Raw genomic sequence first — 20,319 nt, 5'->3', positions numbered from 1 at the left:
CTCTGAATATATAAGTAGTCCCCACCCTGAATATATGCGCAGTGCCCACAATGAATATATAAGCAGTCCCCACCCTGCATATATAGGCAGTACCCACCCTGAATATATAGGTAGTCTCACCCTGAGTATACAGGCTGTCCCCACCCTGAATATATAGGCAGTCCTCACCCTGAATATATAGGCAGTCTCACTCTGGGAATATAGGCAGACCCCACCCTGAATATATAGGCAGTGGCCAACCTGAATATATAGGCAGTCCCCAAACTGAATATATAGGTAGTCTCACCCTGAATATATAGGTATTCCCAACACTGAATATATAAGCAGTGCCCACTCTGAATATATAGGTAGTCCCCACCCTGAATATATAGGTAGTCCCCACTCTGAATATATAGGCAGTCCCACCCTGAATGTGTAGGTATTCCCAACCCTGAATATATAGACAGTGCCCACTCTGAATATATAGGTAGTCCCCACCCTGAATATATATAGGTAGTCCCAACCCTGAATATACAGGTAGTCCCCTCCCTGAATATATAGGTAGTCTCACCTTGAGTATACAGGCAGTTCCAACCCTGAATATATAGGCAGTTCCCAACCTGAATATATAGGTAGTCCTCACCCTGAATATATCGGTAGTCCCCACCCTGAATATATAGGCAGTCCCCACCCTGAATATACAGACAGTCACCACCCTGAATATATAGGTAGTCTCACTCTGGGTTTATAGGCAGTCCCCACCCTGAATATATAGGCAGTCCCCACCCTGAATATACTGGTAGTCTCACCCTGAATATATAGGCAGTCCCCACCCTGAATATATTGGCAGTGCCCACCTGGAATATATAGGCAGCCCCCACCCTGAATATATAAGCAGTCCCCACCCTGAATATATAGGCATTGCCCACCCTGAATATATAGGTAGTGTCACTCTGAATATATAGGCTCTCCCACCCTGAATATATAGGCAGTCCCCACCCTGAATAAATAGGTAGTCCCGACCCTGAATACATAGGCAGTCTCACTCCCGGTATATAGGCAGACCCCACCCTGAATATAAAGGCAGTTCCCAGCTTGAATATATAGGTAGTCCCCACCCTGAATATATAGGTAGTCTCCTCCCTGAATATATAGGTAGTCCCACCCTGAATATATAGGCAGTGCCCACCCTGAATATATAGACAGTTCCAACCCTGAATATATAGGCAGTGCCCAACCTGAATACATAGGCAGTACCCATCCAGAATATATCGGTAGTCCCCACCCTGAATATATAGGTAGTCTCACTCTGGGTTTATACGCTGTCCCCACCCTGAATATATAGGCAGTCCCCACCCGGAATATACAGGTAGTCTCACCCTGAATATATAGGCAGTCCCCACCCTGAATACATTGGCAGTGCCCACCCTGAATATACAGGTAGTCCCCACCCTGAATATATAGGCAGTCCCCACCCTGAATAAATAGGTAGTCTCACTCTGAATGTATAGACAGTCCCCACCGTGAATATATGGGTAGTCCCCACCCTGAATATACAGGCAGTCCCCACCCTGAATACATAGGCAGTCTCACTCTGGGTATCTAGGCAGTCCCCACCCTGAATATATAGGTAGTCCCGACCCTGAATACATAGGCAGTCTCACTCCCGGTATATAGGCAGACCCCACCCTGAATATAAAGGCAGTTCCCAGCCTGAATATATAGGTAGTCCCCACCCTGAATATATAGGTAGTCTCCTCCCTGAATATATAGGTAGTCCCACCCTGAATATATAGGCAGTGCCCAACCTGAATATATAGACAGTTCCAACCCTGAATATACAGGCAGTGCCCAACCTGAATACATAGGCAGTACCCATCCAGAATATATCGGTAGTCCCCACCCTGAATATATAGGTAGTCTCACTCTGGGTTTATACGCTGTCCCCACCCTGAATATATAGGCAGTCCCCACCCGGAATATACAGGTAGTCTCACCCTGAATATATAGGCAGTCCCCACCCTGAATACATTGGCAGTGCCCACCCTGAATATACAGGTAGTCCCCACCCTGAATATATAGGCAGTCCCCACCCTGAATAAATAGGTAGTCTCACTCTGAATGTATAGACAGTCCCCACCGTGAATATATGGGTAGTCCCCACCCTGAATATACAGGCAGTCCCCACCCTGAATACATAGGCAGTCTCACTCTGGGTATATAGGCAGACCCCACCCTGAATATACAGGTAGTCTCATCCTGAATATATAGGCAGTCCCCACCCTGAAGATATAGGCAGTCCCCACCCTGAATAAATAGGTAGTCTCACCCTAAATATATAGGCAGTGCCCTCCCTGAATATATAGGCAGTACTCACCCTGATTATATAGGTAGTCTCACTTTGGGTATATAGGCAGTCCCCACCCTGAATATACAGGCAGTCCCCACCCTGAATACATAGGCAGTCTCAGTCTGGGTATATAGACAGTGGCTAACCTGAATATAAAGGCAGCCACCAACCTGAATGTATAGGTAGTCCTCACCCTGAATATATAGGTAGTCTCATCCTGAATGTATAGACAGTCCCCACCCTGAATATATGGGTAGTCCCCACCCTGAATATATAGGTAGTTCCCACCCTGGATATATAGCCAGTCACAACCCTGAATACATAGGCAGTGCACACCCTGAATATATAAGCAGTCCCCACCCTGAATATATAGGTAGTCCCCACCCTGAATATATATATGTAGTCCCAACCCTGAATATATAGGCAGTCCCACCCTGAATATGTAGGTATTCCCAACCCTGAATATATAGGTAGTCCCCACCCTGAATATATAGGTAGTCCCCACCCTGAATATATATAGGTAGTCCCAACCTTGAATATATAGGTAGTCCCCTCCCTGAATATATAGGTAGTCTCACCTTGAGTATACAGGCAGTTCCAACCCTGAATATATAGGCAGTTCCCAACCTGAATATATAGGTAGTCCTCACCCTGAATATATCGGTAAGTCCCCACCCTGAATATATAGGCAGTCCCCACCCTGAATATATAGGCAGTCCCCACCCTGAATATATAGGCATTGCCCACCCTGAATAAATAGGTAGTGTCACTCTGAATATATAGGCTGTCCCACCCTGAAGATATAGGCAGTCCCCACCCTGAATATATTGGCAGTGCCCACCTGGAATATACAGGCAGTCCCCACCCTGAATATATATAGGCAGTCCCCACCCTGAATATATAGGCATTGCCCACCCTGAGTAAATAGGTAGTGTCACTCTGAATATATAGGCAGTCCCCACCCTGAATATATAGGTAGTCCCACCCTGAATATATAGGTAGTCTCACCCCGAATATATAGGCAGTCCCCACCCTGAATATACAGGTAGTCCCCACACTGAATACATAGGTAGTCCCACCCTGAATATATAGGCAGTCCCCATCCTGAATATATAGGCAGTACCCATCTTGAATATATAGGCAATACCCATGCTGAATATATAGGCAGTCCCACCCTGAATATGTAGGTATTCCCAACCCTGAATATATAGGCAGTCACATTCTGAATATATAGGTAGTCACAACCCTGAATAGATAGGCAGTCCACCCCCCGGAATATATAGGCAGTGCCCACTCTGAATATATAAGTAGTCCCCACCCTGAATATATGCGCAGTGCCCACCATGAATATATAAGCAGTCCCCACCCTGCATATATAGGCAGTCCCCACCCTGAATATACAGGCAGTACCCACCCTGAATATATAGGTAGTCTCACCCTGAGTATACAGGCTGTCCCCACCCTGAATATATAGGCAGTCCCCACCCTGAATATATAGGCAGTCTCACTCTGGGAATATAGGCAGACCCCACCCTGAATATATAGGCAGTGGCCAACCTGAATATATAGGCAGTCCCCAAACTGAATATATAGGTAGTCTCACCCTGAATATATAGGTATTCCCAACACTGAATATATAAGCAGTGCCCACTCTGAATATATAGGTAGTCCCCACCCTGAATATATAGGTAGTCCCCACTCTGAATATATAGGCAGTCCCACCCTGAATGTGTAGGTATTCCCAACCCTGAATATATAGACAGTGCCCACTCTGAATATATAGGTAGTCCCCACCCTGAATATATAGGTAGTCCCCTCCCTGAATATATAGGTAGTCTCACCTTGAGTATACAGGCAGTTCCCAACCTGAATATATAGGTAGTCCTCACCCTGAATATATCGGTAGTCCCCACCCTGAATATATAGGCAGTCCCCACCCTGAATATACAGACAGTCCCCACCCTGAATATATAGGTAGTCTCACTCTGGGTTTATAGACAGTCCCCACCCTGAATATATAGGCAGTCCCCTCCCTGAATATATTGGCAGTGCCCACCTGGAATATATAGGCAGCCCCCACCCTGAATATATAGGCAGTCCCCACCCTGAATATATAGGCATTGCCCACCCTGAATATATAGGTAGTGTCACTCTGAATATATAGGCTCTCCCACCCTGAATATATAGGCAGTCCCCACCCTGAATAAATAGGTAGTCTCACCCTAAATATATAGGCAGTGCCCTCCCTGAATATATAGGCAGTACTCACCCTGAATATATAGACAGTCCTCACCCTGAATATATAGGTAGTCTCACTTTGGGTATATAGGCAGTCCCCACCCTGAATATACAGGCAGTCCCCACCCTGAATACATAGGCAGTCTCAGTCTGGGTATATAGACAGTGGCCAACCTGAATATAAAGGCAGCCACCAACCTGAATGTATAGGTTTTCCTCACCCTGAATATATAGGTAGTCTCACCCTGAATGTATAGACAGTCCCCACCCTGAATATATGGGTAGTCCCCACCCTGAATATATAGGTAGTTCCCACCCTGAATATATAGGCAGTCCCAACCCTGAATACATAGGCAGTGCACACCCTGAATATATAAGCAGTCCCCACCCTGAAAATATAGGTAGTCCCCACCCTGAATATATAGGCAGTCCCCACCCTGAATATACAGACAGTCCCCACCCTGAATATATAGGTAGTCTCACTCTGGGTTTATAGGCAGTCCCCACCATGAATATATAGGCAGTCCCCACCCTGAATATACTGGTAGTCTCACCCTGAATATATAGGCAGTCCCCACCCTGAATATATTGGCAGTGCCCACCTGGAATATATAGGCAGCCCCCACCCTGAATATATAGGCAGTCCCCACCCTGAATATATAGGCATTGCCCACCCTGAATATATAGGTAGTGTCACTCTGAATATATAGGCTCTCCCACCCTGAATATATAGGCAGTCCCCACCCTGAATAAATAGGTAGTCTCACTTTGGGTATATAGGCAGATCCCACCCTGAATATACAGGCAGTCCCCACCCTGAATACATAGGCAGTCTCACTCCCGGTATATAGGCAGACCCCACCCTGAATATAAAGGCAGTTCCCAGCCTGAATATATAGGTAGTCCCCACCCTGAATATATAGGTAGTCTCCTCCCTGAATATATAGGTAGTCCCACCCTGAGTATATAGGCAGTGCCCACCCTGAATATATAGACAGTGCCAACCCTGAATATATAGGCAGTGCCCAACCTGAATACATAGGCAGTACCCATCCAGAATATATCGGTAGTCCCCACCCTGAATATATAGGTAGTCTCACTCTGGGTTTATACGCTGTCCCCACCCTGAATATATAGGCAGTCCCCACCCGGAATATACAGGTAGTCTCACCCTGAATATATAGGCAGTCCCCACCCTGAATACATTGGCAGTGCCCACCCTGAATATACAGGTAGTCCCCTCCCTGAATATATAGGCAGTCCCCACCCTGAATAAATAGGTAGTCTCACTCTGAATGTATAGACAGTTCCCCACCGTGAATATATGGGTAGTCCCCACCCTGAATATATAGGTAGTTCCCACCCTGAATATATAGGCAGTCCCAACCCTGAATACATAAGCAGTGCCCACCCTGAATATATAAGCAGTCCCCACCCTGAATATATAGGTAGACCCAACCCTGAATATATAGGCAGTCCCACCCTGAATACATAGGCAGTCCCACTTTGGGTATATAGACAGTCCCCACCCTGAATATATAGGCAGTCCCCACCCTGAATATACAGGCAGTCCCCACCCTGAATACATAGGCAGTCTCACTCTGGGTATATAGGCAGACCCCACCCTGAATATACAGGTAGTCTCACCCTGAATATATAGGCAGTCCCCACCCTGAATACATTGGCAGTGCCCACCCTGAATATACAGGTAGTCCCCACCCTGAAGATATAGGCAGTCCCCACCCTGAATAAATAGGTAGTCTCACCCTAAATATATAGGCAGTGCCCTCCCTGAATATATAGGCAGTACTCACCCTGAATATATAGACAGTCCTCACCCTGAATATATAGGTAGTTTCACTTTGGGTATATAGGCAGTCCCCACCCTGAATATACAGGCAGTCCCCACCCTGAATACATAGGCAGTCTCAGTCTGGGTATATAGACAGTGGCCAACCTGAATATAAAGGCAGCCACCAACCTGAATGTATAGGTAGTCCTCACCCTGAATATATAGGTAGTCTCACCCTGAATGTATAGACAGTCCCCACCCTGAATATATGGGTAGTCCCCACCCTGAATATATAGGTAGTTCCCACCCTGAATATATAGGCAGTCCCAACCCTGAATGCATAGGTAGTCCCCTCCCTGAATATATAGGTAGTCTCACCTTGAGTATACAGGCAGTTCCAACCCTGAATATATAGGCAGTTCCCAACCTGAATATATAGGTAGTCCTCACCCTGAATATATCGGTAAGTCCCCACCCTGAATATATAGGCAGTCCCCACCCTGAATATACAGACAGTCCCCATCCTGAATATATAGGTAGTCTCACTCTGGGTTTATAGGTAGTCCCCACCATGAATATATTGGCAGTCCCCACCCTGAATATACTGGTAGTCTCACCCTGAATATATAGGCAGTCCCCACCCTGAATATATTGGCAGTGCCCACCTGGAATATATAGGCAGCCCCCACCCTGAAGATATAGGCAGTCCCCACCCTGAATATATTGGCAGTGCCCACCTGGAATATATAGGCAGTCCCCACCCTGAATATATAGGCAGTCCCCACCCTGAATATATAGGCATTGCCCACCCTGAATAAATAGGTAGTGTCACTCTGAATATATAGGCTGTCCCACCCTGAAGATATAGGCAGTCCCCACACTGAATAAATAGGTAGTCTCACCCTAAATATATAGGCAGTGCCCTCCCGGAATATATAGGCAGTCTCCACCCTGAATATATAGGTAGTCCCACCCTGAATATATAGGTAGTCTCACCCTGAATATATAGGCATTGCCCACCCTGAATAAATAGGTAGTGTCACTCTGAATATATAGGCTGTCCTACCCTGAAGATATAGGCAGTCCCCACCCTGAATATATTGGCAGTGCCCACCTGGAATATATAGGCAGTCCCCACCCTGAATATATAGGCAGTCCCCACCCTGAATATATAGGCATTGCCCACCCTGAATAAATAGGTAGTGTCACTCTGAATATATAGGCTGTCCCACCCTGAAGATATAGGCAGTCCCCACACTGAATAAATAGGTAGTCTCACCCTAAATATATAGGCAGTGCCCTCCCGGAATATATATGCAGTCTCCACCCTGAATATATAGGTAGTCCCACCCTGAATATATAGGTAGTCTCACCCTGAATATATAGGCAGTCCCCACCCTGAATATATAGGTAGTTCTCACCTGGAATATATAAGCAGTCCATACTCTGCATATATAGGTAGTGCCCAACCTGAACACATAGGCAGTACCCACCATGAATACATAGGTAGTCCCACCCTGAATATATAGGCAGTCCCCACCCTGAATATATAGGCAGTACCCATCTTGAATATATAGGCAATACCCATGCTGAATATATAGGCAGTCTCCACCCTGCATATATAGGCAGTGCCCACCCTGAATATATAGGCAGCCCCCACCCTGAATCTACAGACAGTCCCTGAATATATAGGTAGTCCCAACCCTGAATATATTGGCAGTCCCACCCTGAATATATAGGTAGTCCCACCATGTATATATAGACAGTCCCACCCTGAATATATAGGCAGCACCTTCCCTGAATATATAGGCTGCCCCACCCTGAATATATAGGTAGTCGCAACCCTGAATATATGGGCAGTACCCAACCTGAACATATAGGCAGTGCCCACCCTGAATATATATAATATATGTATATATAGAGAGAGACAGTTCCACCCTGAATATATGGGCAGAACCCACCCTGAGTATATAGGCATTCCCCACCCTGAATATATAGGCAGTCCCCACCCTGAATATATAGGCAGTACCCACCCTGAATATATAAGCATTGCCCACCCTGAATATATGGGCAGTACCCACCCTGAATATATAGGCTGTCCCTTTGTATTGGGCAGCTACAACTTGGGTGCTTGACTATGTGTTGGTGCTGCTTGTCTGTTTCTGATCTGACAATTCCATTTGATGTAAAGACCGATCCCAGACTGAAAGCTAACTTGATATATCATGCTTTGTTTTGTTTTTACTTTAATGTGGTGGTCTGTCACTGAAATATAAGCATGCAATGTTGTGGACATTTTAAAAACTAAAACAGAATCCCAACCCTATCACAACCAAACAGAAAGAATACAAAATAGAATAAACCACTCTTAAAGACTTTGAAACACATTCATCTTAAAAACACTCTTTTACAGGTTCTAAAATACCCTGATAACTGAAAGCATCCCTTGTATAGTCCTCATTATAGAAAAACTCTTTCTCTAATGTATAACTGGAATTTAACTCTCAGTTTGGGGAATCTAATCGCTTCTCCCTGGAAGTGTCATGCACCTTTCAACTTTAAATAGCTTCTTCAGAGTTATATCCAAGCATTCTCAGTCTGGGGCTACCATTAACCTCCTTACTCGAAGGTAATCCCCGGTTAATAATTGTAATGATCTTTTCCCTCTCTAAGGTATATATTTAAATAAAAATGTCTGTACAACTGCCCAAAACTAACCGATCACTGAGAAAGGTTTCTCCCTAACTAAGCTATGGGTATTTCCCCTAAGCTTAACAAAAGCATGTTCAGAAATTTCTTACTGAAACCTTGAGACAGTAATTCTCAATTCACCTTGCTTGATTGTAAATGCTTCTAATAGAAATAAAAAGCCATTAGTTCTGAAAACTAGCACTCACAAGCAACATCTCCCTAGTTTCATTTTGGTTGTGTAAATCTTAGGTCCACACATGACAGTGGCTTCTGCATACAGAAGCTGGTTTGTATATGCCGAACCTTAGCTGTGCAGCTCAGAGGGAACAAAGCTCACAAGCTGTTTTATAAAAGACCACCATGGCTACAGAAACATTCATAAGTTAATTATTAGTTCTTTCAAACGCACAGCAGAAACCCATCTGCCACTCCTTAAAAATGCATACCTAACAGAGATGATATTAAATATATAATTATATCATACAGTCTACGTCATACTGTGTATGCGTGCTCACTGTTCCACCTAGTGGTCATGTAGGCTATGCTGATGGTCAACCTGTCACTGTTCCAACAAGATCACAATTTAATTACATAAAATTAGGATTTTCAGTCAAATGCATCTGCTTTGAACGAACCACAATAGGAAACAATTATTACATTTGTAGCAGCGTAGATTTAAACTGCTCCCCTTTCCCCTCCCCCCTCCCAAATCTTCTGATCTGCTGAAGGATTGGGAGAGGGTGTTCAGCACATGTGTGTTAAATGTAGTTGCTTTCCAAACATTTTCATCCACAGAACTAGGGAAAAGTGCATAACCCAGAGCAACTCATAGCCTGCATTGACTGATAGAAGAAGTTTACTGATAAATCAACCACAAACAGATCAGTGTTCATGCTTATACTTTCCCCCTCGAACCACAGTCGTCCTTTGTGTTCAGACATTCCTTCTATCTTTATGATGCTTGTGCTGGTCATATTTTATATTGATTTTATGAAACCAACTTTCCCCGATAAAGTAACGCTTTGTTGAATGCTTGCTGTTTTTTTGCTGCTCCCATTACATAACTGAATTTTGTGTCACATTGCCTTCAGTCATACAACCTCTTGTTTACTGTTTACAGAAAATTCTGCAAAAGCTGCTCCAGTTCGAGAAGGTAAATGTAGTGCAAGGTGCAGAGCTAAATAATATACACAGTAACAACGGACAGCAGGGGGTAAGGGTCAGGGTATCTTGATAGAGTTGACAGTGCTAGAGACAAGAGCTGAAAATGTGTTGCTGGAAAAGCGCAGTAGGTCAGGTAGCATCCAAGGAACAGGAGAATCGACGTTTCGGGCATAAGCCCTTCCTCAGGAGGAAGGGCTTATGCCCGAAACGTCGATTCTCCTGTTCCTTGGATGCTGCCTGACCTGCTGTGCTTTTCCAGCAACACATTTTCAGCTCTGACCTCCAGCATCTGCAGTCCTCACTTTCTCCTCCAGCGCTAGAGACAATACTGGATAGAGTTAACAGTGGAAAAAGATGACATTGGAGAGAGTTGACAAGGGTTAGAAGTCCTGGAGCTGTTTCCTAATCTGTGTTGGATGATCTGCTCTAAGCAATGGTTCCAACAGAAGTTGACATTTAATGTTAGTTGCTTCAAGTCATGGTTTCATCCAGTCTGCAATGACCTATTGCCAGAAGCAATGTACATTAGAGTGGTGCTGGAAAAGCACAGCAGTTCAGGCAGCATCCGAGGAGCAGTAAAATCGACGTTTCGGGCAAAATCATCTCATCAGGAATACAGGCAGAGAAGGAGGCCATCTGGTGTGTTCTATGGTGGAACTGGTCCTCCTGGCACCACTCCCCACCTCTTCCTCCGCTACATTGATGACTGCATTGGCGCCACCTCGTGCTCCCGCGAAGAGGTTGAGCAATTCATCAACTTCACCAACACATTCCACCCTGACCTTAAATTTACCTGGACCATCTCTGACACCTCACTCCCCTTCCTGGACCTCTCCATCTCCATTAGTGACGACCGACTTGACACTGACATTTTTTACAAACCCACCGACTCCCATAGCTCCCTGGATTACACCTCCTCCCACCCTATCTCTTGCAAAAATGCCATCCCGTATTCCCAATTTCTCCACCTCCGCCGTATCTGCTCCCAGGAGGACCAGTTCCACCATAGAACACACCAGATGGCCTCCTTCTTTAGGGACCGCAATTTCCCTTCCCACGTGGTTAAAGATGCCCTCCAACGCATCTCGTCCACATCCCGCACCTCCGCCCTCAGACCCCACCCCTCCAACCGTAACAAGGACAGAACGCCCCTGGTGCTCACCTTCCACCCTACCAACCTTCGCATAAACCAAATCATCCGCCGATATTTCCGCCACGTCCAAACAGACCCCACCACCAGGGATATATTTCCCTCCCCACCCCTTTCCACCTTCCGCAAAGACCGTTCCCTCTGTGACTACCTGGTCAGGTCCACGCCCCCCCTACACCCACCCTCCCATCCTGGCACTTTCTTCTGCCACCGCAGGAACTGTAAAACCTGTGCCCACACCTCCTCCCTCACCTCTATCCAAGGCCCTAAAGGAGCCTTCCACATCCATCAAAGTTTTACCTGCACATCCACTAATATCATTTATTGTATCCGTTGCTCCCGATGTGGTCTCCTCTACATTGGGGAGACTGGGCGCCTCCTAGCAGAGCGCTTTAGGGAACATCTCCGAGACACCCGCACCAATCAACCAAACCAGCCCGTGGCCCAACATTTCAACTCCCCCTCCCACTCTGCCGAGGACATGGAGGTCCTGGGCCTCCTTCACCGCCGCTCCCTCACCACCAGACGCCTGGAGGAAGAACGCCTCATCTTCCGCCTCGGAACACTTCAACCCCAGGGCATCAATGTGGACTTCAACAGCTTCCTCATTTCCCCTTCCCCCACCTCATCCTAGTTTCAAACTTCCAGCTCAGCACTGTCCCCATAACTTGTCCACATTTGTCCGACCTGCCTATCTCCTTTTCCACCTATCCACTCCACCCTCTCCTCCCTGACCTATCACCTTCACCTCCTCCCCACTCACCCATTGTACTCTATGCTACTCTCTCCCACCCTCACCCTCCTCTAACTTATCTCTCCACACTTCAGACTCACTGCCTTTATTCCTGATGAAGGGCTTTTGCCCGAAACGTCGATTTCACTGCTTGTTGGATGCTGCCTGAACTGCTGTGCTCTTCCAGCACCACTAATCCAGTTGAAATGCCCTCAACCGTTCACTAACCCATCAATACTCACTGTTCTGGTTCATCATGTAGTTATGTAACAGGAGATCATAATAGAAAGTAAGGTGCAAAAGTCAAAATAATTGAGAGGATGGTGCAACTGTGGATCAGTCAAATTCATCTCAGTATTGTGAAAAGTTGTGCTAAACCTGTTTTGCTTAGAAACGTCCAAAAAAACCTTTGAGTAACAGCCGAGGATCCTGCGAAAAGTAGGAACAGATTAATTTCAAAATTCAATGGAGGGGAAAAGAACAGGAGGATAACCGAAATAATGCTCATTTTCAAAACGGGTGACAGTAGAGAAAATCAATAGCTCATTTGCCATGTCTTGTCATTGGTAACTTGCTATGAAAGTTGTACGAAAGTGGAAAGCTATGAGTGGACATTTGATAGAGCAGATATTTTTTCTGATCTACTGACTCAGCGCTGACCCCACCAAACATTACTGGATTTGCCTAAGTAGTATACTCGAGCAGAGATCCTGACATATTCCTCTAAATGGGGGTAGGACAAGGAATAAAATGACAAGGCATCTGGATGAGTATATGAACAGGAAGGGTTTAGAGGATATGGGTCAGGTGTTAGCAAATGGGACTAGATTAGCTTAGGATATCTGGTCGGCATGGACGAGTTGGACCGAAGGGTCTGCTTCCGTGCTGTACTCTGTGACTGCATAAATGCCCACAGCAGTTCAAGGGGATCACTGTTCCAAAGTTCAATAGAAAGGAGTGAGCATTGTTGGAGAGCATTGGAGACATTAACAGCAAGGGAGACAGGCTGTAGGTTTTCAACAGTATGGCTAGGGCTGGGAGCCTGAGTGTGACAAAGGATGCAGCCAGGCCCAGAGAAAGGAGACGGCCTGGGCAGTCAGTCAAAGAGGAGCAAGGTGGAGAGTTAAGTGACAGGAAGTTCAGGATCATGCCTGGGGACTGAAAGAAGATGTTTCACAAAGCGATCAATCATTTTTAGTCTGCTCAATATACAGAAGACCACTATGTGAGCAAAAGATGCAGTAAAATAAATATAGCTGAAAAAAAGACATATTTTGTTGAAACATTTTGTCTTACACTCATCAGAACAATTTGCAAAAAATACCAAAATAAATTAAAAACAGTATCTGTTTTCGAAGAGGGTGCTGATAGATTCGCAAGTGGACTCTCCAATTACAAATGCATCACCATGGCGAATGCATCAGTCAATGATGACTGAGAAATGAACCAAAGAATAGCTGCCTCCTATTTTATTGAGTTAAAACAGACACAAATAGATGCCTTTGACTCCTCCCACTCCCTTCAGACCAAAGCGCACCCACATGGGCCCCAGCTATACCTACCTCTTCATCGGATGCTTAGAACAGTCCCTCTTCTGTAGTTACACTGGCACCACTCCCCACCTTTTCCTCCGCTACATTGATGACTGTATCAGCACCACCTCATGCTCCCACTAGGAGTTTGAACAGTTCATCAACTTCACTAACACCTTCCACCCTGACCTCAAGTTCACCTGGACCATATCAGACACCTCCCTCCGTCTCCACCTCCAGCGACTGACTCAACGCAGACATTTATTTCAAACCCACTGATTCCCACAGCTATCTGGACTACACTTCCTCCCACCCCTCCTCCTGTAAAAATGTGATCCCTTACTCCCAATTCCCCCAATACTCCCAACTCCGCTTTATCTGCTCCCAGGAGGAGCAATTCCATCATAGAACCTTTCGAATGGCCTCCTATTTCAAGGACCGCAATTTCCACTCCCATGTGGTCAACAATGCCTTTCAGCGCATCTCCTCCACTTCCCGTACCTCTGCCCTTGAACCCACCCCTCCAACCGCAACAAGGACAGAACGCCCCCGGTCCTCACCTTCCAACCTGCAGATACAACGCATTATCCTCCGCCATTTCCGCCACCTCTAGTCAGATCCTATCACCAGAGATATGTTTCCCTCCCAGCCCCTTTCAACTTTCCACAGAGACCATTCCCTCTGTGTCTCCCTTGTTAGGTCCATGCCCCCCATTAACGCACCCTCCAGTCCTGGCACCTTCCCTTGCCACCACAAGAAGTGTAAAACATGCGCCCACTCCTTCCCCCTCACTTCCCTCGAAGATGCAAAGGATCCTTCCACATCCGGCAGAGATTTGCCTGCACATACAAACATCTTCTCTACTGTTACTCTCGATGTGGTCTCCTGTACACGGGGAGATAGGACGCCAAATTGCAGAACGATTTAGGGAACATCTCTGGGACACACACGCACCCAATAACCCCACTGCACTTTGGCAGACTACTTCAACTCCCCCTCCCACTCCGCCAAGGACATGCATGTCCTGGGCCTTCTTCACCGCCAAATCCTAGCCATCTGATGACTGCAGGAAAAATGTATTATCTTCCACCTTGGAACCCTCCAACCAAACATCGACTTCACTAGTTTCCTCATCTCCCTCCCCCCATCTCATCCCAGATCCAACCCTCCAACTTGGTATTGCCCTCTTGTCCTGTCCCACCTATCCATCTTCCCTTCTACCTATCTGGTCCACTCTCCCCTCCTATCACTATCACCCCCACCCGCATTTACCTATCACCTTCCAGCTATCTTCCCACTACCGTGAACCCCACCCTCCAATTTATCTCTCAGCCCCCTTCCCACCCCCCATTCTTGATGAAGGGCTTATGTCCAAAACGTCAATTCTCCTGCTCCTCAGATGCTGCCTGACCTGCTGTGCTTTTCCAGCGCCACACTTTTCGACAAATAGATACATACATTGTAAGGTGACAGCCATTTATTGCTCAAGCACTGCCCTGAAAATTGAACCAATCAGAATCAACCCACCTAATTTAAATTTAAACAAAATCTGGCAGTTAACTGTCAGTCATCACTAATTGATGTATTTGTCATGGGAAGATCTTTACCAATCAAAGTTTACTTGCCAACTAAATAGCACTTCTCTCTCTCAAGGTATAAATATTGTTTTCCCATTACTTTATTATTTCTGGCAAAATGTCCTGTGAATACAAGATGAAAAACTTTGACAAAATGTAAGAGTATTCAACTTCATTCATGTTCTGTTTTTCCAAACATCGAACAGAAGATTAAATTATAAGTAAATCATAGGCTGCATGTGTTAGTCACTCCTCAAGGATTCTACAGAGATATAAATATTATAAAGGTCACTGGAACCTGTAGAGCCGAACACCAATGCAACCAGTGAGGTCCAGCAAAGATGTAAAACAGCTCACGTTCCTGTAAAGACGAGTTAACTCTATCAGCAGCGCCTCCGCTGATCACATGGCTAATTGTATTTGGGTATCACAAATTGTGTGAATTATGTATGTTCCACTTCTTAATGGTTTGCCCATGCTCCTTCAAAATATTCCTTAAAAGCTCACTTTTTGATTAATATTTGCCCATTCATCTTCATAGCTGAGACTGCATCGCTGGAAAAGCACGGCAGGTCAGGCAGCATCCGAGGAGCAGGAGAGTCAACGTTTCGGGCATAACCCTTTCATCAGGAATGAGGCTTGTGGGCTGGGGTTGAGAGATAAATGGGAGAGGGGTGGGGTGGATAGCTGAGAAAGTGATGGGCTTTTTTAAATTTAAAAATTCATGGGATGCGGGGGTCACAGACTGGGCCTGTGTTTACTCAGAGGTGTGGGGGCAACTGCATTTCCCATGGCCAATCCACCTTAACTGCATGTCTTTGGACCCTGTGGAAGGAAACTAAGTCGCCTGGAGAAAACCCATGCAGACATGGGGAGAAGGTGCAAATTCCACACAGACTGAGGCTGGGTCCCTGGTGCTGTGCTGCAGCAGTGCTAACCACTGGGCCACTGTGCTGCCTGGTCAGATTCCGTTGAAATACTTCAGAACATCTAACTGAGAAAGAAAATTATAAAATGCAAATTGTTATAGAGTGCTTCTGATACAGCCTTTGCACCACCACATTGAAAATAATCTTCACAAAAGAAACTCAGTTTTGGAATTACAAATGTCTTTTTTATATTTGGAATGTGTACTCAACTTGTCAAATAATTTGTTTAGCAGTAAGCCATTTTGACATAAACGTATCTCAGAAACTGAATTCACTGTATGTATCCATTTGCTCTGGATAATGTGAGTTTGAAGCACGTGTATTGTTTTGACAGGAGTCTGCAGTAGGATCCTGCAGGTTGTACATAGCCACAGGAGACCAGGAGCTAGGGATTCGGACCAGTGTGAATGGAAATGAACCGTCAACTTTAACAGTTAGCAGTGTGATCAGCGGAGGGGCTGCTGACAGGTAACTCTTCTTTTCAGCAACTTGAGCTAGTTTCTCTGGTGTTCAGCTATCCCTGATCAGTGTGTGACCCTTGTGTGGTTTAAGCAGAGGCTTGCATTTAATGATGCTCAGAGATAATTGAAGATGCAAATGGTTATGATACACTTGTACCGAACTCCTCTCTCCATTATAAGTTGTCATGAGAATTAGCTCAGTTCTCTAAAGTGTGGGTGATCCTCTAGGCCAGATTACCACCCTGGCTTCTATCCAGCTATGTTATATGAAGGGCAATGTTTTAGGCATTTGTTCTTCCAGGATGGCCTTTTGTGTCTGAAGTATTTATCAAGAGTGCAACTTAAGTGGGCACATGGTGCCCTGAACTCAGTGGTGGGTGGTTTAGATACTGAGAGTGTTGGAATAAACAAAAGCATATGTGTAGTAATTGCAACAGACCTGCCAGGTGGACCTCATAGAATATGAGTTCCCTGATTGGACCAGATTAACAGCCCCAATCAGGGAACCCTGAATGACAGAAAACAAAACAGAACTGTCAGACATCCTGTTTACTCTGAGAACTGGCTTTGAGAGAGCTGGATCAGTGTTAAGGATGTGTAAAGCAAGGGTGACTTGGTGATGGGATACCGGTCTCTGTGCAGTCATTTCAGTGTGGATAGGTTACTTCTAGTTTGCCACAATGAGAAAAATTAGGGACACAAGTTTAAGGTACATAAGAATAAGGTAAAGCTGGATGTTGGCAATTCATTACTTGAGAGCAGTGTTGGTAATGAGTAGAACATGTTCCTGCTGGTCTCATGGCTGCTTCTTGACATTCAAGCCATCATGGAGTGGGGCTGGCTTGCTGGGCCAATTGTTCAGTTTCTGTTTATCCATTTTCTATGATTAAACTGCCGGGGGCACTTGTGAAGCAAATTGAATGTTCAATTTATGCCCTTACCTCCTCGACAATCCTCTCCAGAAGCAGCTGCACATTGATATCAAAGTGGAAGGTACATTTAAAATCATAACAGCTACTGTGGTAATCCAGCTCTGAGTCTTCATTCCTCAGCACAAGATCAGGTCTTTGTTTTTTAAACTTTAATAGCAATTATCCCTTTATATTCTAAAGAGATCTGAGGTTAATGTTCAATAAAGGGAATGGTTGAGAGGTAAGAGGATTGATTGATGATATCTGGAGTCTGTGACTGGTCTAATCAGCAGAATGGTAAATTCCAATACTCCTTTCAAAGGAGGCTGTGAGGTATTGCCTGCACAAATATTCTTTCCTATTTCCAGCCAAACGTTTCACTTTCTGCTTTTTGAACGACTGGTCCATTTTTATTACACATGTTCATGCATTGCACTGTAGGAGAATTTTACACTTTCAGCCCCTGTCTTTGACACTTGTTGGACAGTATGTGAGTGCGTTGTACTATAGTCTATCTTTCTTTCCTTCAGTGTGAGATGAATCTGCAGCCTGATGACCTCTTGTTGATGACAGAGCTAGCAGAGAAGAGTCATGTCATAAATACACTGACGCTTTGCCCAATGTGACATCTGTTGACAAACTCAAACTACAAGAAAATGCCATTGCATTTAGATATTCACGAGATATTAGGACTTTTTAGAATATTTATTGATAACATCTCTACAGAAACTCAGACAATGCAATCTAGGGTCATTCTCGATGCTGTTGGGAAATAGTTTTCACAACATTAGTAAGAGAAATTGAGATCTCTGTTTCCAGAAAGGTTGTTGATGGTGGATTATAGAGTGTGTGGAAACTTTCAAAATGGGAGATTGATAGAACATCTGTTCAGCAACAGTATTAAAGGTTCCAGCAAGTTGATATATAGTGTTAAGACTGCCAGGAGTTAATTGATTGGTGGAAGAGAATCGAGAGGTTGATTGGCTTATTTCTGTCCTTGCAATAATGATCCTGAGGGGATGGTCTGTAGGAAGGTGAGTTGTGACAATTCCCATTCTAGAAAAAAGGAGTGGACATTTAATATATCAGGCAAACTGTCAAAGATTTTTTAGAGAGACAGATGACAGCAATTTGCTTTTAAATGCCCCCTCGTATGGCCTGACTTATGCAGGTAAATGTGTCTGAATCTCATATTATGGCTTGTCTGGGAAAGTGATCTTTTGGTACCAGTATATGGTTTGCTGGGTCAATTCAATGGGTCATGATGTGGATAGGGCCTTCGCTTCAATCGTTGGTATGGTGTTGACTGTTCCTGAGTAGTATTTGGGAACTTAAACAAAATTGGGAGGGAGAGCTGTCTCATAGACTCGTCCAACAATAACCTCTATGACTCTAATAACCTGACAGAGTCAGTCTCACAGTATCATACCTCTCAATCAATAGCCTAGACTATTCCATCATGATCCGAGTCCATCATGTCCCACTGCTAAAGCTGGCCCACCAACGGTGGCGGCACAGCAGGATATTGTCAGACGAAAATAACTCTGAGTGATCTCACTGTTGACTCTAGACCACATGACATCAGGTTAAATCTGGGAAAAGAAAATGAGTGATCTCTCTTGGCTGTTGATCCTTCCATGTAGAAGAAGCAGTGGGCACCAAGTCTCTGGGTGGGGAATTGCAGAGTCTGTCATCAAGAGTAGGTCATTGTCTGTCTCATTGAGACAGGTCGGATAATCAGAGGGTTAGATGTGGTGGACAGTGAGAGACATTTTCCTTGGATGACAATGGTTGCACGAAGAGACACAGCTTTAAAGTGAGGGGTGATAGATATAGGACAGATGTCAGAGGTAATTTCTTTACTCAAAGATTAGTAGGGGTATGGAATGCACTGCCTGAAACAGAATTAGACACACCAGCTTTAAGGGCATTTAAGTGGTCATTGGATAGGCACATGGATGAGAATGGAATGGTGTAGTATAGATGGGCTTTAGATTGGTTCACAGGTCGGTGCAACATTGAGGGCCGAAGGGCCTGTACTGCGCTGGAATGTTCTATGTTTTATGTTCTATTGTGGCACTAATGTCAAAGCTGGCCAAGCCCTGAAGGACATGTTTTTTTGACTTCAGCTGCTGGTGAGAGGAATTAAATTAATCGACCATTTCTTGCCTGTCACTAATGCTTCTATCCGTGGATGTATCGGTGTGAGTGACCACCACATAGTGTATGAAAAGACAGAGACCCATCTTCTCACTGAGGATGCATGCATCGTTTTGTGTGGCATTACTAATGTGGTAAACAAGATAGATCTTGAACAGATTTAGCAACTCACAACTGGGCATCCATAAGAGTGGGTCAACATCAGCAGAAGTATATTCAACCATAATCTTCAATATTTTCCACTTGACCATTACCATTGGATTACAAGCCAGGAGAATAATTAAAAATAAGGTGTCAACCTGGTGAAGCTGTACATAACACAGGATTGCATTCATGCTTATCGGAATAATTAACATACTATAGGCAGAGTTAAGTGACTCTACAACTAATAGATAAAATCAAAGGATAAAAGCCAATTACTGCGGATGCTGGAATCTGAAACCAAAAGAGAAAGTGCTGGAAAATCTCAGCAGGTCTGGCAGCATCTGTAAGGAGAGAAAAGAGCTGATGTTTCGAGTCTCACTGACCCTTTGTCAGTTAGACTCGAAACATCAGCTCTTTTCGCTCCTTACAGATGCTGCCAGACCTGCTGAGATTTTCCAGATAAAATCAAAACCTGTGGTTCTACCAGATCCAGCAGTGAATACTGGAA

At 45.0% G+C, this 20,319-nt stretch overlaps 1 protein-coding gene across 2 annotated transcripts in view; it reads left to right on the top strand.

Moving 5' to 3' along the window:
* The window catches only part of il16 (interleukin 16), a 169,874-nt gene that overhangs the window by 38,254 nt on the left and 111,301 nt on the right, over positions 1-20,319 (top strand). For both annotated transcript variants that reach the window (XM_072564801.1, XM_072564802.1), the window contains one exon: positions 16,470-16,603. In XM_072564801.1, the coding sequence (XP_072420902.1) occupies positions 16,470-16,603 (134 nt within the window). The remainder of the gene's footprint in view (positions 1-16,469; positions 16,604-20,319) is intronic.

The sequence above is a fragment of the Chiloscyllium punctatum genome, chromosome 48 (genome assembly GCF_047496795.1).
Source record: "Chiloscyllium punctatum isolate Juve2018m chromosome 48, sChiPun1.3, whole genome shotgun sequence".
Lineage (NCBI taxonomy): Eukaryota > Metazoa > Chordata > Chondrichthyes > Orectolobiformes > Hemiscylliidae > Chiloscyllium > Chiloscyllium punctatum.
Note: the sequence above shows the minus strand (reverse complement) of the source record. Positions and strands in the feature narration are given on the sequence as shown.